This window comes from Dendrobates tinctorius, unplaced genomic scaffold (assembly GCF_039654945.1).
Source record: "Dendrobates tinctorius isolate UK_male_01 unplaced genomic scaffold, ASM3965494v1 ptg000192l, whole genome shotgun sequence".
NCBI classification, from domain to species: domain Eukaryota; kingdom Metazoa; phylum Chordata; class Amphibia; order Anura; family Dendrobatidae; genus Dendrobates; species Dendrobates tinctorius.
Window position 1 is genome coordinate 942,510 of NW_027361859.1, and position 16,916 is coordinate 959,425.

At 42.7% G+C, this 16,916-nt stretch overlaps 1 protein-coding gene across 1 annotated transcript; it reads left to right on the top strand.

Moving 5' to 3' along the window:
• The first annotated feature begins 68 nt into the window (after positions 1-68).
• LOC141055932 (N-formyl peptide receptor 3-like) lies at positions 69-16,226 on the top strand. Its single transcript, XM_073552637.1, has 4 exons — positions 69-333; positions 418-709; positions 15,233-15,679; positions 15,734-16,226. Exons 1-4 carry the CDS (start codon positions 69-71, stop codon positions 16,224-16,226), a joined length of 1,497 nt encoding a protein of 498 aa, XP_073408738.1.
• The last annotated feature ends 690 nt before the right edge of the window (positions 16,227-16,916 follow it).

Consider the following 16,916-nt stretch of genomic DNA (forward strand, 5'->3'; position numbering starts at 1 on the left):
ACCACTTATGACAGTTTGCTAAAGATTGCAAAAGTTGTGGACTACCTTCCTCATCAGATGCGTATAAAATGAGTGACATTGTTGATGTGGAAAGGGAGAAACATGAATCTGAACGACTGCAGTTTCTGATGAACCTAGAAAAACGAGGCGCCTTTGAAACAATCATGAATGCAGTTAATAATCCAACCATATCACAAAAATGCTTTTTTTTATCTGGTGCAGGAGGTTGTGGAAAGACTTTCGTGTGCAAGGCTTTGACATCTACTATACTTGGGAATGGTGGCATTGTAAAAACAGTTGCTCCTACCGGTTTGGCAGCTACATTACTAAAAGGTAATTTTAATTAGATTACAGAATACTGAAAAATGTAAATTTAAGATGTCTGTATTGAAGATTTTTTTTGTTTGTTTTACACAGGCAGTAAAACAGTCCACTCCGGATGTGGAATTTCAATTCATTTGAATGAGAGAACTGTATCAAGTATTAAAGAAGGAACCTCAGTCTGCCGAGAGCTTCGGGATACTAAACTTATTATATGGGATGAAATTTCAATGTCTCACGTTCATCTTTTCAATGCCGTTGATAGAAGCTTACATATTCTCCTTCACAATGAAGAACCTTTTGGTGGGATCCCGATTGTTGTTGGAGGAGAATTTTGTCAGCAAGCTCCAGTTGTACTTCATGGAAATCGCGTTAGTATTGTAGAGGCGTGTGTCAAGAGCAGTCCAGTCTGGAAATCCTTCAAGGAACTGGGTCGCCCTCCCAGGGCTGTGGGGTACTTGGTACCGGGCCAGTGTCAGGGGGATGTGTCACAGCAGCGGTGACCCGGTCCATGGCCCTGGGTGCCCAAATCAATGGTGGAATGTAGTTAATGGAATAATAGTTTGTGACGCCACCTGTGGTGTTCGGCAAGTGAGATGTGAAGCCGACGCTGCATGCAGATCCTCTAGGGCTGGTGGTGTGTTGCAGCCTAGATGGTGTAGCTCCCCACAGGTGAAGCTGTGGCCCCAGGGCAGTGTAGATGTGGTTGGCAATGGATGTAGCAGTGCCGACAGGGTAGGAAGCAGACAAGACACAGCGGGGTGCAATTTCTGTACCTTTACTTGGTAACTGCAGTCCAGGGTCCTGATTACAGATGGTAACGGAGCAGGCTAGCCTGGAAGCAACTCAGGGATTCTCTCTCTCACAGACGGGCTGTGCAGTCTCCTTCCTAGCGCCTTGTGGTGTGAAGCACTCCAGTACTTAGTTACTCTAGAGTTCTTTCTGTCAGGTGTTCCCAAGAACCTTACTTGCACGGCTGACAGCTGTAGCCTCTCTCGGGGACTCCTCTCTCTTGAGTCCTGGCTCACTATCCAAGCTGCTGTTGTGCCTCAAGTCTTAAATGGGAGTAGGACATTTACAGTCTCCTACTCCTCTGGTATCTGTTGCAGGACCTTTAGTATCCGTACAACCGTGGAGACCAGACTCCAGTTCTTGCTCTCTCAAGCTGAGGGAGCTCGCCTTCTGCAGCTCAACCTCCAGCTTCTCCTTACATGTCTGCACTCTTCACCCTCCGCAGACTAACTGACCACTCCTTCCTCTTGGCCCTCAGAGAGCACTCCTCCCCTTAATCATGGTTCAGAGTTCCCCCTGCTGGCCTGGAGTGGAACTGTGTTGCATGTATGGATTGACTGCGAGAGAGACCCATCATTGCCTCCAAGCCTGGCATTACCCTCCCCTGGAGGAAGGCAAAGCCAGTGTGGCGGCCATACTCCTGGGGGCGCCACATAACTGAAATTAATCAGGAACATGAGAGTCAATCCTGATGAGGTTGAATTTTGTGTGTTGCTGCTAACTGTTGGATCAGGAGTTGAAGGTGGGAATCTGGTGGATTTTGTGAAGCTGAGCAAAGACATTCTGACTCATGACGTCTTGACGAGCATATTTGGGAATGACCTGAACTCTCTCACTCCTGCTGATCTTGCTTCCAGAGCAGTACTATGCCCTAAAAACTGTGACACGCTGACAGTCAATGAACAAGTGTTGAACATGCTTAGAGGTCAGACTAAATCATACTTCAGTGTCAACAATATTTCATCCTGTGAGACAGAAGAAGAAAGAGCTCAGTACCCCATCGAATTTGTACATTCCCTAACTCCTATGGGCCTCCCTCCTCATATGTCAAGCAAATGTCCTGAATATTTTTTTCACCACCTCAATAATGATTATGAAAATCCCATATCCACCACCAATAAATGGCAGAAAGAGAGGCATAGAATAAAATTACAACAATGTTTATTACATAACAATTTTCACAAAATTCATATTCAACAAGGTAAGTACACATAAATTAGCGCCATGGATACATATAAAGAAACACTGTGAGGAGAAAATTGTATACAGGACTAATACCAAAAATTTCTCAATGAGATTGGAAAAATTGAACAAAAAACTTCAATCTCATTGAGAAATTATTGGTATTAGTCCTGTATACAATTTTGTCCTCACAGTGTTTCTTTATATGTACCCATGGCGCTAATTTATGTGTACCTACCTTGTTGAATATGAATTTTGTGAAAATGTAATAAACATTGTTGTAATTTTATTCTATGCCTCTCTTTCTGCCATTTATTGGTGGTGGATATGGGATTTTCTCCCTCCTCATATGCTGAACCTTAAGAAAGGCTGCTGTGTCATGCTACTCCGCAATCTAAATCCAAAGAAAGGACTGTGCAATGGTACTCGATTAATTGTAGAAACTCTTGGTACAAATCTCATCGACTGCAGTATTTTTTCTGGGGAGCGTCGTGGTCAAAAGGTTCTCATTCCAAGAATACTATTGGACACTAGCGAAAATTGCGATATCCCGTTTAAGTTAACAAGAAAACAATTCCCACTTCGTCTGGCTTATTCCTTGACAATTACAAAATCGCAAGGACAAACATTCGATAAGATTGGCGTTCTCCTACTTGATCCTGTATTCACACATGGTCAATTATGCACTGCATTCTCTAGAGTAACAAGTTGTAAAGGTCTTTCAGTTCAAATTGTACCTGGTAGAAGTCAAGGAAAGATCTTTGAAAATGATGAAAATGACTATACATTTAATTGTGTTTACAGAGAAATTTTACCTTAATTTATGTTTCGTTATGAAATTTGTTTAGATGCTGGAATGAATAAAAAACACACATCTTAGGCTACTTTCACACATCAGGTTTTCGGCGTCAGGCGCGATCCGGCGTCGTGCCGGAACGCCGGATCCGGCAAATGTTTAGTAAAACCGGATGTGACGGATCCGGTTTTCTGCCGGATCCGTCTTTTTCTTGACAGACAAAACCGGATCCGTCTCATCCGGTTCATCCATTTTTCTATCCGTTTTTCGACGGATTACGCCGGATCCGGTTTTTAAAATTGACCCTTGTGGCCTTCCGAACGGGATTGGCTACTGGAAAACTATATATAGCATGTTCCTACAGCCCTTCTTTGACAGGTTGTAGAGGAGAAAGTGCAGGTTGGAGAGAAGAGCAAGTTTACTGGCGAAGATGGATGTTGTCATTGGAAATATTTTGAAGAATTTGGCGGATTTTACAGCGGAGGCAAATCGTTTGAGGGTGATTGTTCTGGAGAAGGAGAGAGCGAGACAGCAGCGCATCAGGCATCGTAGACAACGTTTGTGGATCCACCCCATCACAGCCAAGAGAATGACGCGTGGGGTCTATTCTACACTATGCATGGACCTTCGACGAAACCCGGATAAATTTTTTGGATATGTTAGGATGAAAATGGAGAATTTTGATTACTTGGTGGAGCGCATTGCACACCTCATAAGAAAAGCGGACACCTATTGCCACTTCTCCGTTTCACCCGCAGAGCGTCTGATGGTGACTTTAAGGTAAGCCACATTTATTGGATATGATCGCATCAGAGCACACTTTCACTGCAATCTTGTTGGTGGTAATTTGTATCTCCAAGTGTTAGGTCAGTTTTGGTATGTAATGCTGTGATTTAAAACTAATTTATTGTTTGTTAATTCCCCACAGATTTCTTGCAACTGGAGAATCCCTTTCGTCACTGCATTTCCAGTACAGACTCGGGATTTCCACCATATCTGGAATTGTGAAGTACACATGCCGTGCACTGTGGGACTCCTTAGCTGAAGAGTTTTTACCAGAGCCCACAACAGAGAGGTGGATTGAAATTGCTGACAAGTTTCAACAGATATGTCAGTTTCCAAACTGCTTGGGCGCTGTGGACGGGAAACATATCCGCATTGTAAAGCCAGCTGGATCTGGATCGGAATATTTCAATTACAAGAAATATTTTTCAATTGTCCTCATGGCCATCGCTGACGCGGAATACAAATTTATTGCGGTTGATATTGGGCCTATGGCCGCTCCAATGACTCTCAAGTTTTCAAACTGTCTGCCATGGGGCGTAAACTGTATGGAAACACCTTCCAGTTCCCACCACCTAGACCGCTGCCGCAAACATCTGGTCCACCTATGCCATTTGTCTGTGTAGGGGATGAAGCCTTCCAGCTGTCAGAACACCTTTTGAAACCGTACTCTAGCAGAGGATTGACAAGACCAAAACGCATTTTTAATTACCGCCTCACAAGAGCAAGAAGAATGGTTGAATGTACCTTTGGTATTCTGACAGCCAAATGGCGGGTCCTATTGACTGCGATCAACCTCAAGACAGAAACTGTGGACGAGGTGATCAAAGCGTGCGTGGTACTCCACAATTTTGTTATATGCAAGGAACCCATTTCCATTGAGGACACCTCTGAAGAAACCACCTTGCAAGATTACCATGACATTACCACTAGAAGTTCTGTGACGGTTTCAGTAATGAGGGACAATTTTGCACTATACTTTATGTCACCTCAAGGCAGAGTACACTGGCAGGATGACAGAGTGTGAAAGATTTGTGCCCAACCAAACTTGTGTACCTTCTGTACCAACAGTATATACCTTTGCCAACCAAAGTTGGCTATCTTGTCATGGTCTCTATTTTTAGCTTTAGGCCACAGGTGTGTACCTGGTTGTGTTTTATGCAAAGTATTTCACCTTTTAACAAAAGTTGTGTACATTGTTCGGAAATCACCAACAATAAACACAACTTTTTAGGTGAAATACTTTGCTTCAAACACAACCAGGAACACAACTGTGGCAAAAAGCTAAAATTTACCCACAGTTATATACCTAGTTTTGAATACCATTTCACCTTTTAAATACCCTGTATTTAACCTTTTTCGCCGCAGAAAGAAATGACAGACAACCAGTGTAAAATAATTTAACTTTTATTGAAAAATGTTTTTTTTAGTAAACTTTTTTAAAATTTTAATAAGCATGTTTAATAAAAATTTGAAACTATAAAACTGAAACCATAAAACTGGTCATTTTTATTTAAATACACACATTATAATTCTGTGTAGTGTGTGGTGGAAATACTGCTGTAGGGGCTGCGGGACACTTCGACACTGGGAGTGTGGAGAGAGGACTGGGATCGTTGTGGGGAAGGAACAGTTAGAGGTGAAGGTGTGGAAAAAACTACTGAATGGGTGGACATGTGGGAAGCAGAAGAGGTGGTGGGTGGTGGAGTGGAGGGTTGGGCAGGGACTGTAGGAGCAGATGATGTTGATGGCAAGTTGTATGGGGAAGGAGTTTGGTACGGGGCAGGTTGCTGGAAGTGGGGAGATGTCTGGTACGGGGCAGGTTGCTGGAAGTGGGGAGATGTCTGGTACGGGGCAGGTTTGCTGGAAGTGGGGAGATGTCTGGTACGGGGCAGGTTGCTGGAAGTGGGGAGATGTCTGGTACTGGGGAGGTTGCTGGTACTGGGGAGTTTGCAGGTACTGTGGAGGTTGCTGGTACTGGGGAGGTTGCTGGTGCTGGGGAGGTTGCTGGTGCTGGGGAGGTGGCTGGTGCTGGGGAGGTGGATGGTGCTGGGGAGGTGGATGGTGCTAGGGAGGTGGATGGTGCTGGGGAGGTGGATGGTATGTAATAGGAGGGGGAGGATGGAAAGTGGCTGGAGGTGGATGGTATGTAATAGGAGGGGGAGGATGGAAAGTGGCTGGAGGGGGTGTAGATGTAATAGGAGGGGGAGGATGGAAAGTGGCTGGAGGGGGTGTAGATGTAATAGGAGGGGGAGGATGGAAAGTGGCTGGAGGGGGTGCAGGTGGAGGAACTACTGTGGTGGGAGGAGGAGGAGGAGGTTGGGAGGTAACTTGCTGGAGAGCAGCGTGGCATGAATGCATTACATGCATCTGCTGGGCAGGAGAGAGCGTTTCCATGCGCTCCACAACAGACCTGAAAAAGGTGTGGTTTGGCGAAGATCTTGCTTCTGAATGCATGGTTTGCAGAAGTGTCTTCACCTCCAGAATGCTGGAGTTGATCTGCTGATAGCCTGCGGAGATTTGCTCTGACAAGACTTTTAGACAGTTCTGGAAAGATGCATTCAGATGCAAGAACTCTGGCGCATAAGTCTTTTCCTGACCCCTCTGCCGCTGCCGCCCAGTACACGCAGGTGTACTAGAGGTGGCAGGGGCAGAAGGGTGGGGTAAAGGGAAAGCGATCTCCTCACCAGCAGCTTCATGTAATGTAGGCGGCCACGATGCTCCTGTGCTGGTGGATGGGACAGATGGGTCGAATGTGTTGGAAGGCTGGGAAGGTGCAGATGTACCGGGGCGGTCGAAGTGTCCCTCGGTGCCGGTCTCCTCAGGGATCGCCTCAGAAGGGTCCAATCGTGCCGGCTCCCGAGTGCTGCTCACCGTGCTGTGGAATAAAGAGAAAAAAAAAACAATTAAAATACTGACATGGTATGGCCCTGGCTGAAAAAAAAATTTACATCTAACATTTTTTTTCACATGTGGTGTGTAATATTTACCTTCTGGTGACCATTGTTTCCCGGAGGAACGACAGGGCTTCTGCGTACTTGTACTTGCTCCTGCGTCCTCCAGATCCACTCGGTGCCCGCATCTCTTTATTGAACTCCTTCTTGAAACGATCTCTCACAGACCGCCACCGATTCACAATTCTGTTCCCTGAAACGAGAAAGGAGTGGTTAGTATACAACATCAGTGTTTCCCAAACTCCAGTCCTCATGGTCCCCAGGGGTCATGTTTTCAGGATTTCCATAGTAAATAGAAATCCTGAACACATGATCCGTGGGGACCACGAGGACTGGAGTTCGGGAAACACTGGTTTAAATCAAGCAACCGGTACTGTATATACTTACGCTCTGTAATCTGGGCCCGAACATCGAGGTCCTCCCAGCGGCCCACAAGGAGCGAACAGATTTCCTCCCAGAGTCGTCGGGTAACGATCAGGTCAGCGTGGCGGCGGTCAGCCATATTCCAGAGCGGCTCCCTTTCTCTGACGAGATCGATGAGGCGGTCCACATCAATCCCTCCATCCTCAACGTCAGAGTCGGGAGCACGCTGTGAAGGCTGTTAAAGAAAAAGACAAAAATAACATAATTAGCCTCCACAAAAGAAATGAAATAAAAAGTGCAAAAAAACAAAGCAAAAATATTTATACTTACACGCTGGTGACCGCCGCGTTGCTGTCGCCGACGACCCTGGGAGGCACTGCGAGCACCTCTTGGCCAAGCACCAGATTGGGAAGACTAGAGAAGAAAACAAAAAAAGTTATGTCTTTGGATGTAGGCATTTGTTTGCTGTGTGTGGTCTGCAGAACATTGTTTTCTATGTGTTGTGTGTAGTGTGATGTTGTGTTTCTGCGTTTGATGCAAAAAACTTACCAATTGTGAGCCCACTCCAGGTGTCTGTCCACCCCTTCCTTCTTCTTCTGGGAGCTCCTCTTCATCTTGTGATTCCTGTTTTGAAATAAAAGGCCATGAATAGACATATATTACAGAGAAGATGGATTTTGGAAATAAAAACTTACCGTCAAACGCTGACGATGCGAGGGAGGGCTCCCAGAAGATGATGTGCTGTCTTCCTGGTGGCCACACTCCATGCCTGTGGGTGGTGTTCCAGCTGCTGCCATTGCTGCTGCTGCTGCTGCTGCATCTATTGGGCGGCTGTTGAATAAAGAGAAACAAAGGGCCAATGAATATCTTGATATTCAATAGCCCTAGTTTGGAGGAATGGGTGATTTGATAATTACCGTCTCTCATCTGCTGCTGGACTCCCCTCCCGTTGTTCAGCATGCTGCTCCAATTGGGGTGGTGCTGATGGCGCCTGGTTGCTGTCTTGGGTGGCATGTTGGGTGTGGCTGTGGGTCCCACTGTCTTGCTTTTATATATGTCTTGTGGGCAGAGCTACTGAGCATGCTCAGACCAAAAAACCGGATCCGGCCGCCGGATCAGGCTTTCGCCGGATCCGGCGCATTGCGGCGCTCATAGGCTTTCATTGTGTGAAAAAGCCGGACACGCCGGATCCGGCGTGTCCGGCTTTTTCGCCGGAGACAAAAAACGTTACAGTAGACGTTTTTTCCAGACGCCGGATCGCGACACATTGCGACACATTGCCGGATCCGGCGAAAACCGGATGAAACGCATGGCCATCCGGCGCGATCCGGCGCAAATGCAAGTCAATGGGGGGGAAACCGGATCCGGCATTGCATTTCGCCGGATCCGGTTTCTGTCAAAAGCGCCGGATCGCGCCTGAAGGCGAAAACCTGATGTGTGAAAGAGGCCTTACTGAATCCAGTTTGTTTTCGATTTTATACTATGAATAAAATGTATCATTAGTATTATTCAGATTTTTGATGATTATTATTGTCATTAACTTCATTTTAATTTAATTTACCACCTGCGTAAGCGCTATTGAATGTTGTCATTATTTACTTTAGTTTAATCACCAGCAGTGTTAATTAGATAGCAATGAGCATGCCGAGAGTTAGCTGGCTGGAAACAGCTAGTCTTTATATACAGTATATATATATATATATATATATGTATAATAAATATATGTAATATATTTAGAAGATATATGTAAATATATATATACAGTGGGGAAAAAAAGTATTTAGTCAGTCAGCAATAGTGCAAGTTCCACCACTTAAAAAGATGAGAGGCGTCTGTAATTTACATCATAGGTAGACCTCAACTATGGGAGACAAACTGAGAAAAAAAAATCCAGAAAATCACATTGTCTGTTTTTTTTTCATTTTATTTGCATATTATGGTGGAAAATAAGTATTTGGTCAGAAACAAGCAATCAAGATTTCTGGCTCTCACAGACCTGTAACTTCTTCTTTAAGAGTCTCCTCTTTCCTCCCCTCATTACCTGTAGTAATGGCACCTGTTTAAACTTGTTATCAGTATAAAAAGACACCTGTGCACACCCTCAAACAGTCTGACTCCAAACTCCACTATGGTGAAGACCAAAGAGCTGTCAAAGGACACCAGAAACAAAATTGTAGCCCTGCACCAGGCTGGGAAGACTGAATCTGCAGTAGCCAACCAGCTTGGAGTGAAGAAATCAACTGTGGGAGCAATAATTAGAAAATGGAAGACATACAAGACCACTGATAATCTCCCTCGATCTGGTGCTCCACGCAAAATCCCACCTCGTGGGGTCAGAATGATCACAAGAACGGTGAGCAAAAATCCCAGAACCACGCGGGGGGACCTAGTGAATGAACTGCAGAGAGCTGGGACCAATGTAACAAGGCCTACCATAAGTAACACACTACGCCACCATGGACTCAGATCCTGCAGTGCCAGACGTGTCCCACTGCTTAAGCCTGTACATGTCCGGGCCCATCTGAAGTTTGCTAGAGAGCATTTGGATGATCCAGAGGAGTTTTGGGAGAATGTCCTATGGTCTGATGAAACCAAACTGGAACTGTTTGGTAGAAACACAACTTGTCGTGTTTGGAGGAAAAAGAATACTGAGTTGCATCCATCAAACACCATACCTACTGTAAAGCATGGTGGTGGAAACATCATGCTTTGGGGCTGTTTCTCTGCAAAGGGGCCAGGACGACTGATCCGGGTACATGAAAGAATGAATGGGGCCATGTATCGTGAGATTTTGAGTGCAAACCTCCTTCCATCAGCAAGGGCATTGAAGATGAAACGTGGCTGGGTCTTTCAACATGACAATGATCCAAAGCACACCGCCAGGGCAACGAAGGAGTGGCTTCGTAAGAAGCATTTCAAGGTCCTGGAGTGGCCTAGCCAGTCTCCAGATCTCAACCCTATAGAAAACCTTTGGAGGGAGTTGAAAGTCCGTGTTGCCAAATGAAAAGCCAAAAACATCACTGCTCTAGAGGAGATCTGCATGGAGGAATGGGCCAACATACCAACAACAGTGTGTGGCAACCTTGTGAAGACTTACAGAAAACGTTTGACCTCTGTCATTGCCAACAAAGGATATATCACAAAGTATTGAGATGAAATTTTGTTTCTGACCAAATACTTATTTTCCACCATAATATGCAAATAAAATGAAAAAAAAACAGACAATGTGATTTTCTGGATTTTTTTTTCTCAGTTTGTCTCCCATAGTTGAGGTCTACCTATGATGTAAATTACAGACGCCTCTCATCTTTTTAAGTGGTGGAACTTGCACTATTGCTGACTGACTAAATACTTTTTTTCCCCACTGTATATATATACACACATAAAATAATATATATTATATGTAATATATATAGCCATAATTTTTATATATATATTTATATTTATTCTATATATATCTATATATGGATATATATAAAATAATATATTATATTGAAGACAGAGATATATAAATACATACAATATAAATCTAATATTATATATATATATATATATATATATATATATATATACATATCATATATAATATAAATATAATCACAATATATCATATATATATATATGTGACAAATACAATTAGTCTAGTGTTGTTTCTAAATGTGGAAATGTATTTAATTATTAAATGATTTTTTCAAGGAACAAAATGGCGTGGAATCCTTCTATAATTTAGAGACAGCAACACTATACTAATTGTATTTGTCAATGACATCTCTCTCTCTCTCTGTGTATGTGTATATACACTCACTGGCCATTTTATTAGGTACACCTGTCCAACTGTGTGTTAAGACTTAATTTCTAATCAGCCAATCACATGGCGGCAACTCAGTGCATTTAGGCATGTAGACATGGTCAAGACAATCTCCTGCAGTTCAAACCGAGCATCAGTATGGGGAAGAAAGGTGATTTGAGTGCCTTTGAACGTGGCATGATTGTTGGTGCCAGAAGGGCTGGTCTGAGTATTTCAGAAACTGCTGATCTACTGGGATTTTCACGCACAACCATCTCTAGGGTTTACAGAGAATGGTCCGAAAAAGAAAAAAAATCCAGTGAGCGGCAGTTCTGTGGCCGGAAATGCCTTGTTGATGCCAGAGGTCAGAGGAGAATGGGCAGACTGGTTCGAGCTGATAGAAAGGCAACAGTGACTCAAATTGCCACCCGTTACAACCAAGGTAGGCAGAAGAGCATCTCTGAACGCACAGTGCGTCGAACTTTGAGGCAGATGGGCTACAGCAGCAGAAGACCACACTGGGTACCACTCCTCTCAGCTAAGAACAGGAAACTGAGGCTACAATTTGCACAAGCTCATCGAAATTGGACAGTAGAAGATTGGAAAAACGTTGCCTGGTCTGATGAGTCTCGATTTCTGCTGCGACATTCGGATGGTAGGGTCAGAATTTGGCGTAAACAACATGAAAGCATGGATCCATCCAGCCTTGTATCAACGGTTCAGGCTGGTGGTGGTGGTGTCATGGTGTGGGGAATTTTTTCTTGGCACTCTTTGGGCCCCTTGGTACCAATTGAGCATCGTTGCAACGCCACAGCCTACCTGAGTATTGTTGCTGACCATGTCCATCCCTTTATGACCACAATGTACCCAACATCTGATGGCTACTTTCAGCAGGATAATGCGCCATGTCATAAAGCTCGAATCATCTCAGATTGGTTTCTTGAACATGACAATGAGTTCACTGTACTCAAATGGCCTCCTCAGTCACCAGATCTCAATCCAATAGAGCATCTTTGGGATGTGGTGGAACGGGAGATTCGCATCAGGGATGTGCAGCCGACAAATCTGCGCCAACTGTGTGATGCCATCATGTCAATATGGTCCAAAATCTCTGAGGAATGCTTCCAGCACCTTGTTGAATCTCTGCCACGAAGAATTGAGGCAGTTCTGAAGGCAAAAGGGGGTCCAACCCGTTACTAGCATGGTGTACCTAATAAAGTGGCCAGTGAGTGTATATTTAAATAATATGTATATATATTATATATCTTTTATATCTGATATGTATATTATATATAAAATATATATATAGATATACATACATATCATATATAATCTATAGATATAAAAATATATGTCAGTGACAAATACAATTACCGTAGTATAGTGTTGCTCTCTATAAATAATAGGGGGATTCCACACCATTTTGTTCTTTGAAATAATCATCATTTATTAAGTAAATACATGTCCATAATTTAGAACCAACCCTAGAATAATTGTATATGTCACTAACATGTCTATATATATTTATATTATATGTATATATAATATATTAATATATTAAATATATATTATATATATAGTTTGAAATTATACATATATATATTATGTATTTATATATCTATATATATATAGCTGTGTGTGTCACTGATATGTGTATATATGTAGGTACTCTATGTGTATATATGTACATATAAAAAAGTAAATGAAATAAAATGGTTTACTGTATGTAATCCATGTCTCCTATCATGTCGGCTTTTGCAATTATTTTACAAAAGCCGGCAAATGAACGGCTATTCTGCTATGTCTATCATATATATATATATATATATATATATATATATATATATATATGTGTGTGTGTGTGTTTTGAAGATTCTTGTTTTAAAACGATGTGTACAGTTTGTTTTTTTACAATGCTGTTTTAACATGAGTTTTTACATGGAGAGAACGCTCAATGTAAAGCCTCATGTTAAAGTCGCTTTGAATACGGATATCATATGGAAAAATCACACTGAAATCGCATTACACTCGCATAGAATCCAGAAAACGGACCGATTTTTTTATCGCAAATGGGTATGAGGCCTTAGAAGATTAATGCCGCCTGATGCCCCGGTGAAAACTAGGCTTTGTGACTGTGAGTCCCTCCTTCATAAATGAAGCAAGATGTGTCTGCTTATGTGTCACACACCACATGGCAGCTAGGGTTGGTGAATGTTACAATGACATTTCCCAGTGAATGCATTTGTTTTGGTTGAAAGCAATGTTAAAGTTGAAAAACGCTTCAAAAAGGCTGCGTCTGAACATAGCCCAAGTGATGGAGGAACATTTTGGTCTGGGGTTATTTATTTGCCTTATATATAAGTCATTAACCTGGAAAGGATGCACCTTAAAATATTTCCCAGCAAAATCCGTTTTGGTTACGTTTTGGTATATTTTTTGGTGCAGCGGTAAAAATGGCATGAAACTCTGACAACATTATTTACAGCTGTGATCTAGGAGTCAGGAATGCTTCCGGGGTGATCCCCATGATGTCCCCGTGTCATTTGAGCAGTGTTTCCATCATTTTCTGATGTTTTTAGACCTTAAAAGGACCCCGGGGGGGATCGCGGTAAAAATGCTCTTGTCTCCCATAGACTTACATTGGGCTTGTTGTTCTGGCCGAGTACCCGAGTATTCCAATTGGTCGACCCGAGCAGCGAGCACCCGAGCATTTTACTGCTCGCCCATCACTAATATCTATAGAGATTCACTTCTATTAGTTTTGTGTGTGTAAACATGACTTTAGAACATGGTGTGTGATGATATTATGGTCTTCAATGGAGCTTGTAAGAGAAGAGGTTGGACAAAGAAGCGACATCACAATTCTCTTTTTTGTTGGTAAATAACATATCTTTATTTATCTTACAAATCCTCATGGAAAAATGCATGAAAATCTGCATCAAAAACGCGCGGATTTCTAACTGCGTTTTCTGCTAAGAGAGGAAGAAATTGAGCAGAAAATTCCACAGGCAAATCCGTAACGTGTGCACATAGCCTAACAGTGTTTTATGTGTGTTTTTTCCAGAAGAAGCCTATAGAGAAACAAAGCACCAAAACCGCAGAGTTCAGCAGCGTCTTCAGACCTCAGAGAGCGGAGATTTCATGGAATCACGTCCACGTTGCTTGGACATTTAGACCGTGTTCACATGTAGCGTAAATGCTGCGTATTTTCTGCTGTTTTTACATGAATATTCTGCTGTGTCTGACTGTCCAAGCAGAGTGGCTGTGATTCCATGAAAACTGCGCCGCTATTAGACTCCAGCAGACAGTATCTCCATTATGTAACAGTCAGTATTTCTCTATAGTCTTGTCTCCTCCTGGTTACAGCTGTTCTTCCTTTCCCTTTTCTTTCCTTGCTTTCCCATTCCTTCTCTTCCCTCCTACCTCCTATATGTTTTATATATAAGGGGTCTTATCTGTGTACCGTAACCCTTTCCCTGCCTGTCTGGACAGACCAAGCTTTTTCATTTTCCTTCTATCCCTGTAATTTTTAATGTTTCTCTTTTCTCCATGTCCCTTAATAAACCATATTTTTCCTTCCCAATTCTCATCCTTAACCCTTTCCACCCTTTATTTTGCCTATATCTTTTGTCCCTTTAAATTTTGTTTTTTGCTTTTATTTTGTCCTTGTTTGCTTCTATATTAGTCCATGTTCACATGTTGCATTTTTTCTGCATTTTTTCTGCAGGAAAAACCTTCTCTCTCGGCAGTAAGAAACTTGCTTCAAAAAATCCCGGTTTTGCTTAGTTTTTGTTGCGTTGTTGTCGGGGTACATTTGTCTCTTGTTCATGCTGATAAAGTTTAGTGCATAAAAAAATCAGATTCAAGTTCATCAGGTTTTGGCTCCAGAAATGCAGCAAAACTGATATCTGCGATTTTTCAGCATTTTTTCAGTGTTTTTCGCTCCCCTATTGCTTTTAATGGCTGAAAAATGCAGAAAAAATGCTGAAATAAGTGACATGCTGCATTCTGCAGAAACCAAGGTATTGTACAAAATACTGCGGAGAAAAACCCGAGCTGTGTGCAGGAGATCGCGGGAACCTCAGAGACTTTACAGGTGAAACGCAGGGAAACATTTGTATTAAAAAACATAAAAACCGCTCCACCTTGTGATCCCACTGTGATGTCAGCCCCCGTCCTCCATGTACAAGGGGGAAACTGATGGAACTATAAAGTCTTCATTCCCCTAATGTCTGCCCTGTTCTGTCTTCTCAGGTCACCTGATGAATACAACATGATAGATTATTATAAGATTCTGCAGAAGGCGTCCATTACATTATACAGCATTGTTTTTGCTCTCGGGATTATCGGTAATGGATTAGTCATCTGGATTGCCGGATTCAGGATGAAGAACACAATCAGTGCCGTGTGGTTCCTCCACCTGGCCATCGCTGACTTCCTGTGCTGCTCCTCTCTCCCCCTGAGAATTGCTGAGTGGGCTGCACTTTTCTCACACATCCCACATCCTGCACATTGTATAGTGAACATGTTTCTGTTTAATGTGAACATGAGCGCCAGTGTTCTCCTCCTGACGGCCATGAGCATTGACCGCTGGGTGTCCGTCATGTGGCCATTCTGGGCCAAAGTTCATAGATCTCGTAGCCTGGTGAGAATCAGTGCAGCGATCATCTGGGGGCTGAGCGTCACTGTGGCCGGTGCGGTGTATTATGTGTATAGATACCATGTAGATGATCTACGTGAATGGTGTGTATTTAGTTTTTATTACATATATGATTATAACCCAGAGTTATATCTGACCATGCAGTGGATCAGATTGGTTATAATGTGTGTGATCCCGTTTCTCATCATCGTCACCTCTTATGTCACCATTTTCTACAAACTTAGAAAAAGTAAGAGATCCCAGAGATCTCAGAGATCCTCCAGGATCATCACCACTGTTATATCGTGTTTCTTCATCTGCTGGTTCCCATATTACATCTGGCCAATAATATTCTGGTATTATGGTGTATACATAATACCCTATTATACGTATTACATAACATTCCATACAGTATCCTCTATCACTACCAGCCTGGCTTGTCTGAACAGTTGCCTGAATCCAATCATTTATGTGTTTCTGACAGCGGATTTCCAACAAGGTTTCCTCAGATCCATCCCCTCCAGGCTAGAAAGAGCCTTAGGTGACCCTCCTAATGACCTGTGCGGGGAGCGAGGAGATGCAGGAGACACTCGCCCTACTGATGTGTAATGTGTATTCCATGAAGGACGGATTTTTGCAGGATGAAATGTAATTATGAAAGTCTCCCTTCATGTTACCACATAATGTGCTGAAGAATGGGGAGAAAATAATCCCAAGTGAAGTGAAACAGTGAAAAACAAATTGTAATTCCACCATAATAATAAAGTGACCCAGTAGATTCTGCAGATCACATCAATTAACCCCTTCACCACCTTGGGAGTTTCCATTTTTAAGTTTCCGTTTTTTTGCTCCCCTTCTTCCCAGAGCCATAACGTTGTTATTTTTCCGTCAATATGGCCGTGTAGGACTTGTTTTTTGTGGGACGAGTTGCACTTTTGATTGACACCATTGGTTTTGCCATATAGTGTACTGCAAAATGGGAAAAATTCAAACTGCGGTGAAATTGCAAAAAAAAAGTGCAATTCCACAATTGTTTTTTTTTCAATTTTTTTACCATATTCACCAAATGCTAAAACGGACCTGCCATTATGATTCTCCAGGTCGTTATGAATTTGTACATACCAAACACGTCTAGGTTCTTTTTTTATTTAAAAAAATCCAATATTTCAAAAAGAAAAAAAAAGTCCCCATTTCCTGATACCCGTAGCGTCTCCATTTTTCGTGATCTCAGGTGGAGTGAGGGCTTATTTTTTGCTCGCTGAGCTGATATTTTTACTGATACCATTTTGGTGCAGATAC

What these genes read in the sequence shown, in the direction of transcription:
- LOC141055932 (XM_073552637.1), top strand. Translation starts at nt 69, where the DNA reads ATGAGTGACATTGTTGATGTGGAAAGGGAGAAACATGAATCTGAACGA. An exon ending in GGCAGCTACATTACTAAAAG is followed by an intron (nt 334 to 417) that starts GTAATTTTAATT and finishes TGTTTTACACAG; the next exon opens with GCAGTAAAACAGTCCACTCC. An exon ending in CGCGTTAGTATTGTAGAGGC is followed by an intron (nt 710 to 15,232) that starts GTGTGTCAAGAG and finishes CTGTCTTCTCAG; the next exon opens with GTCACCTGATGAATACAACA.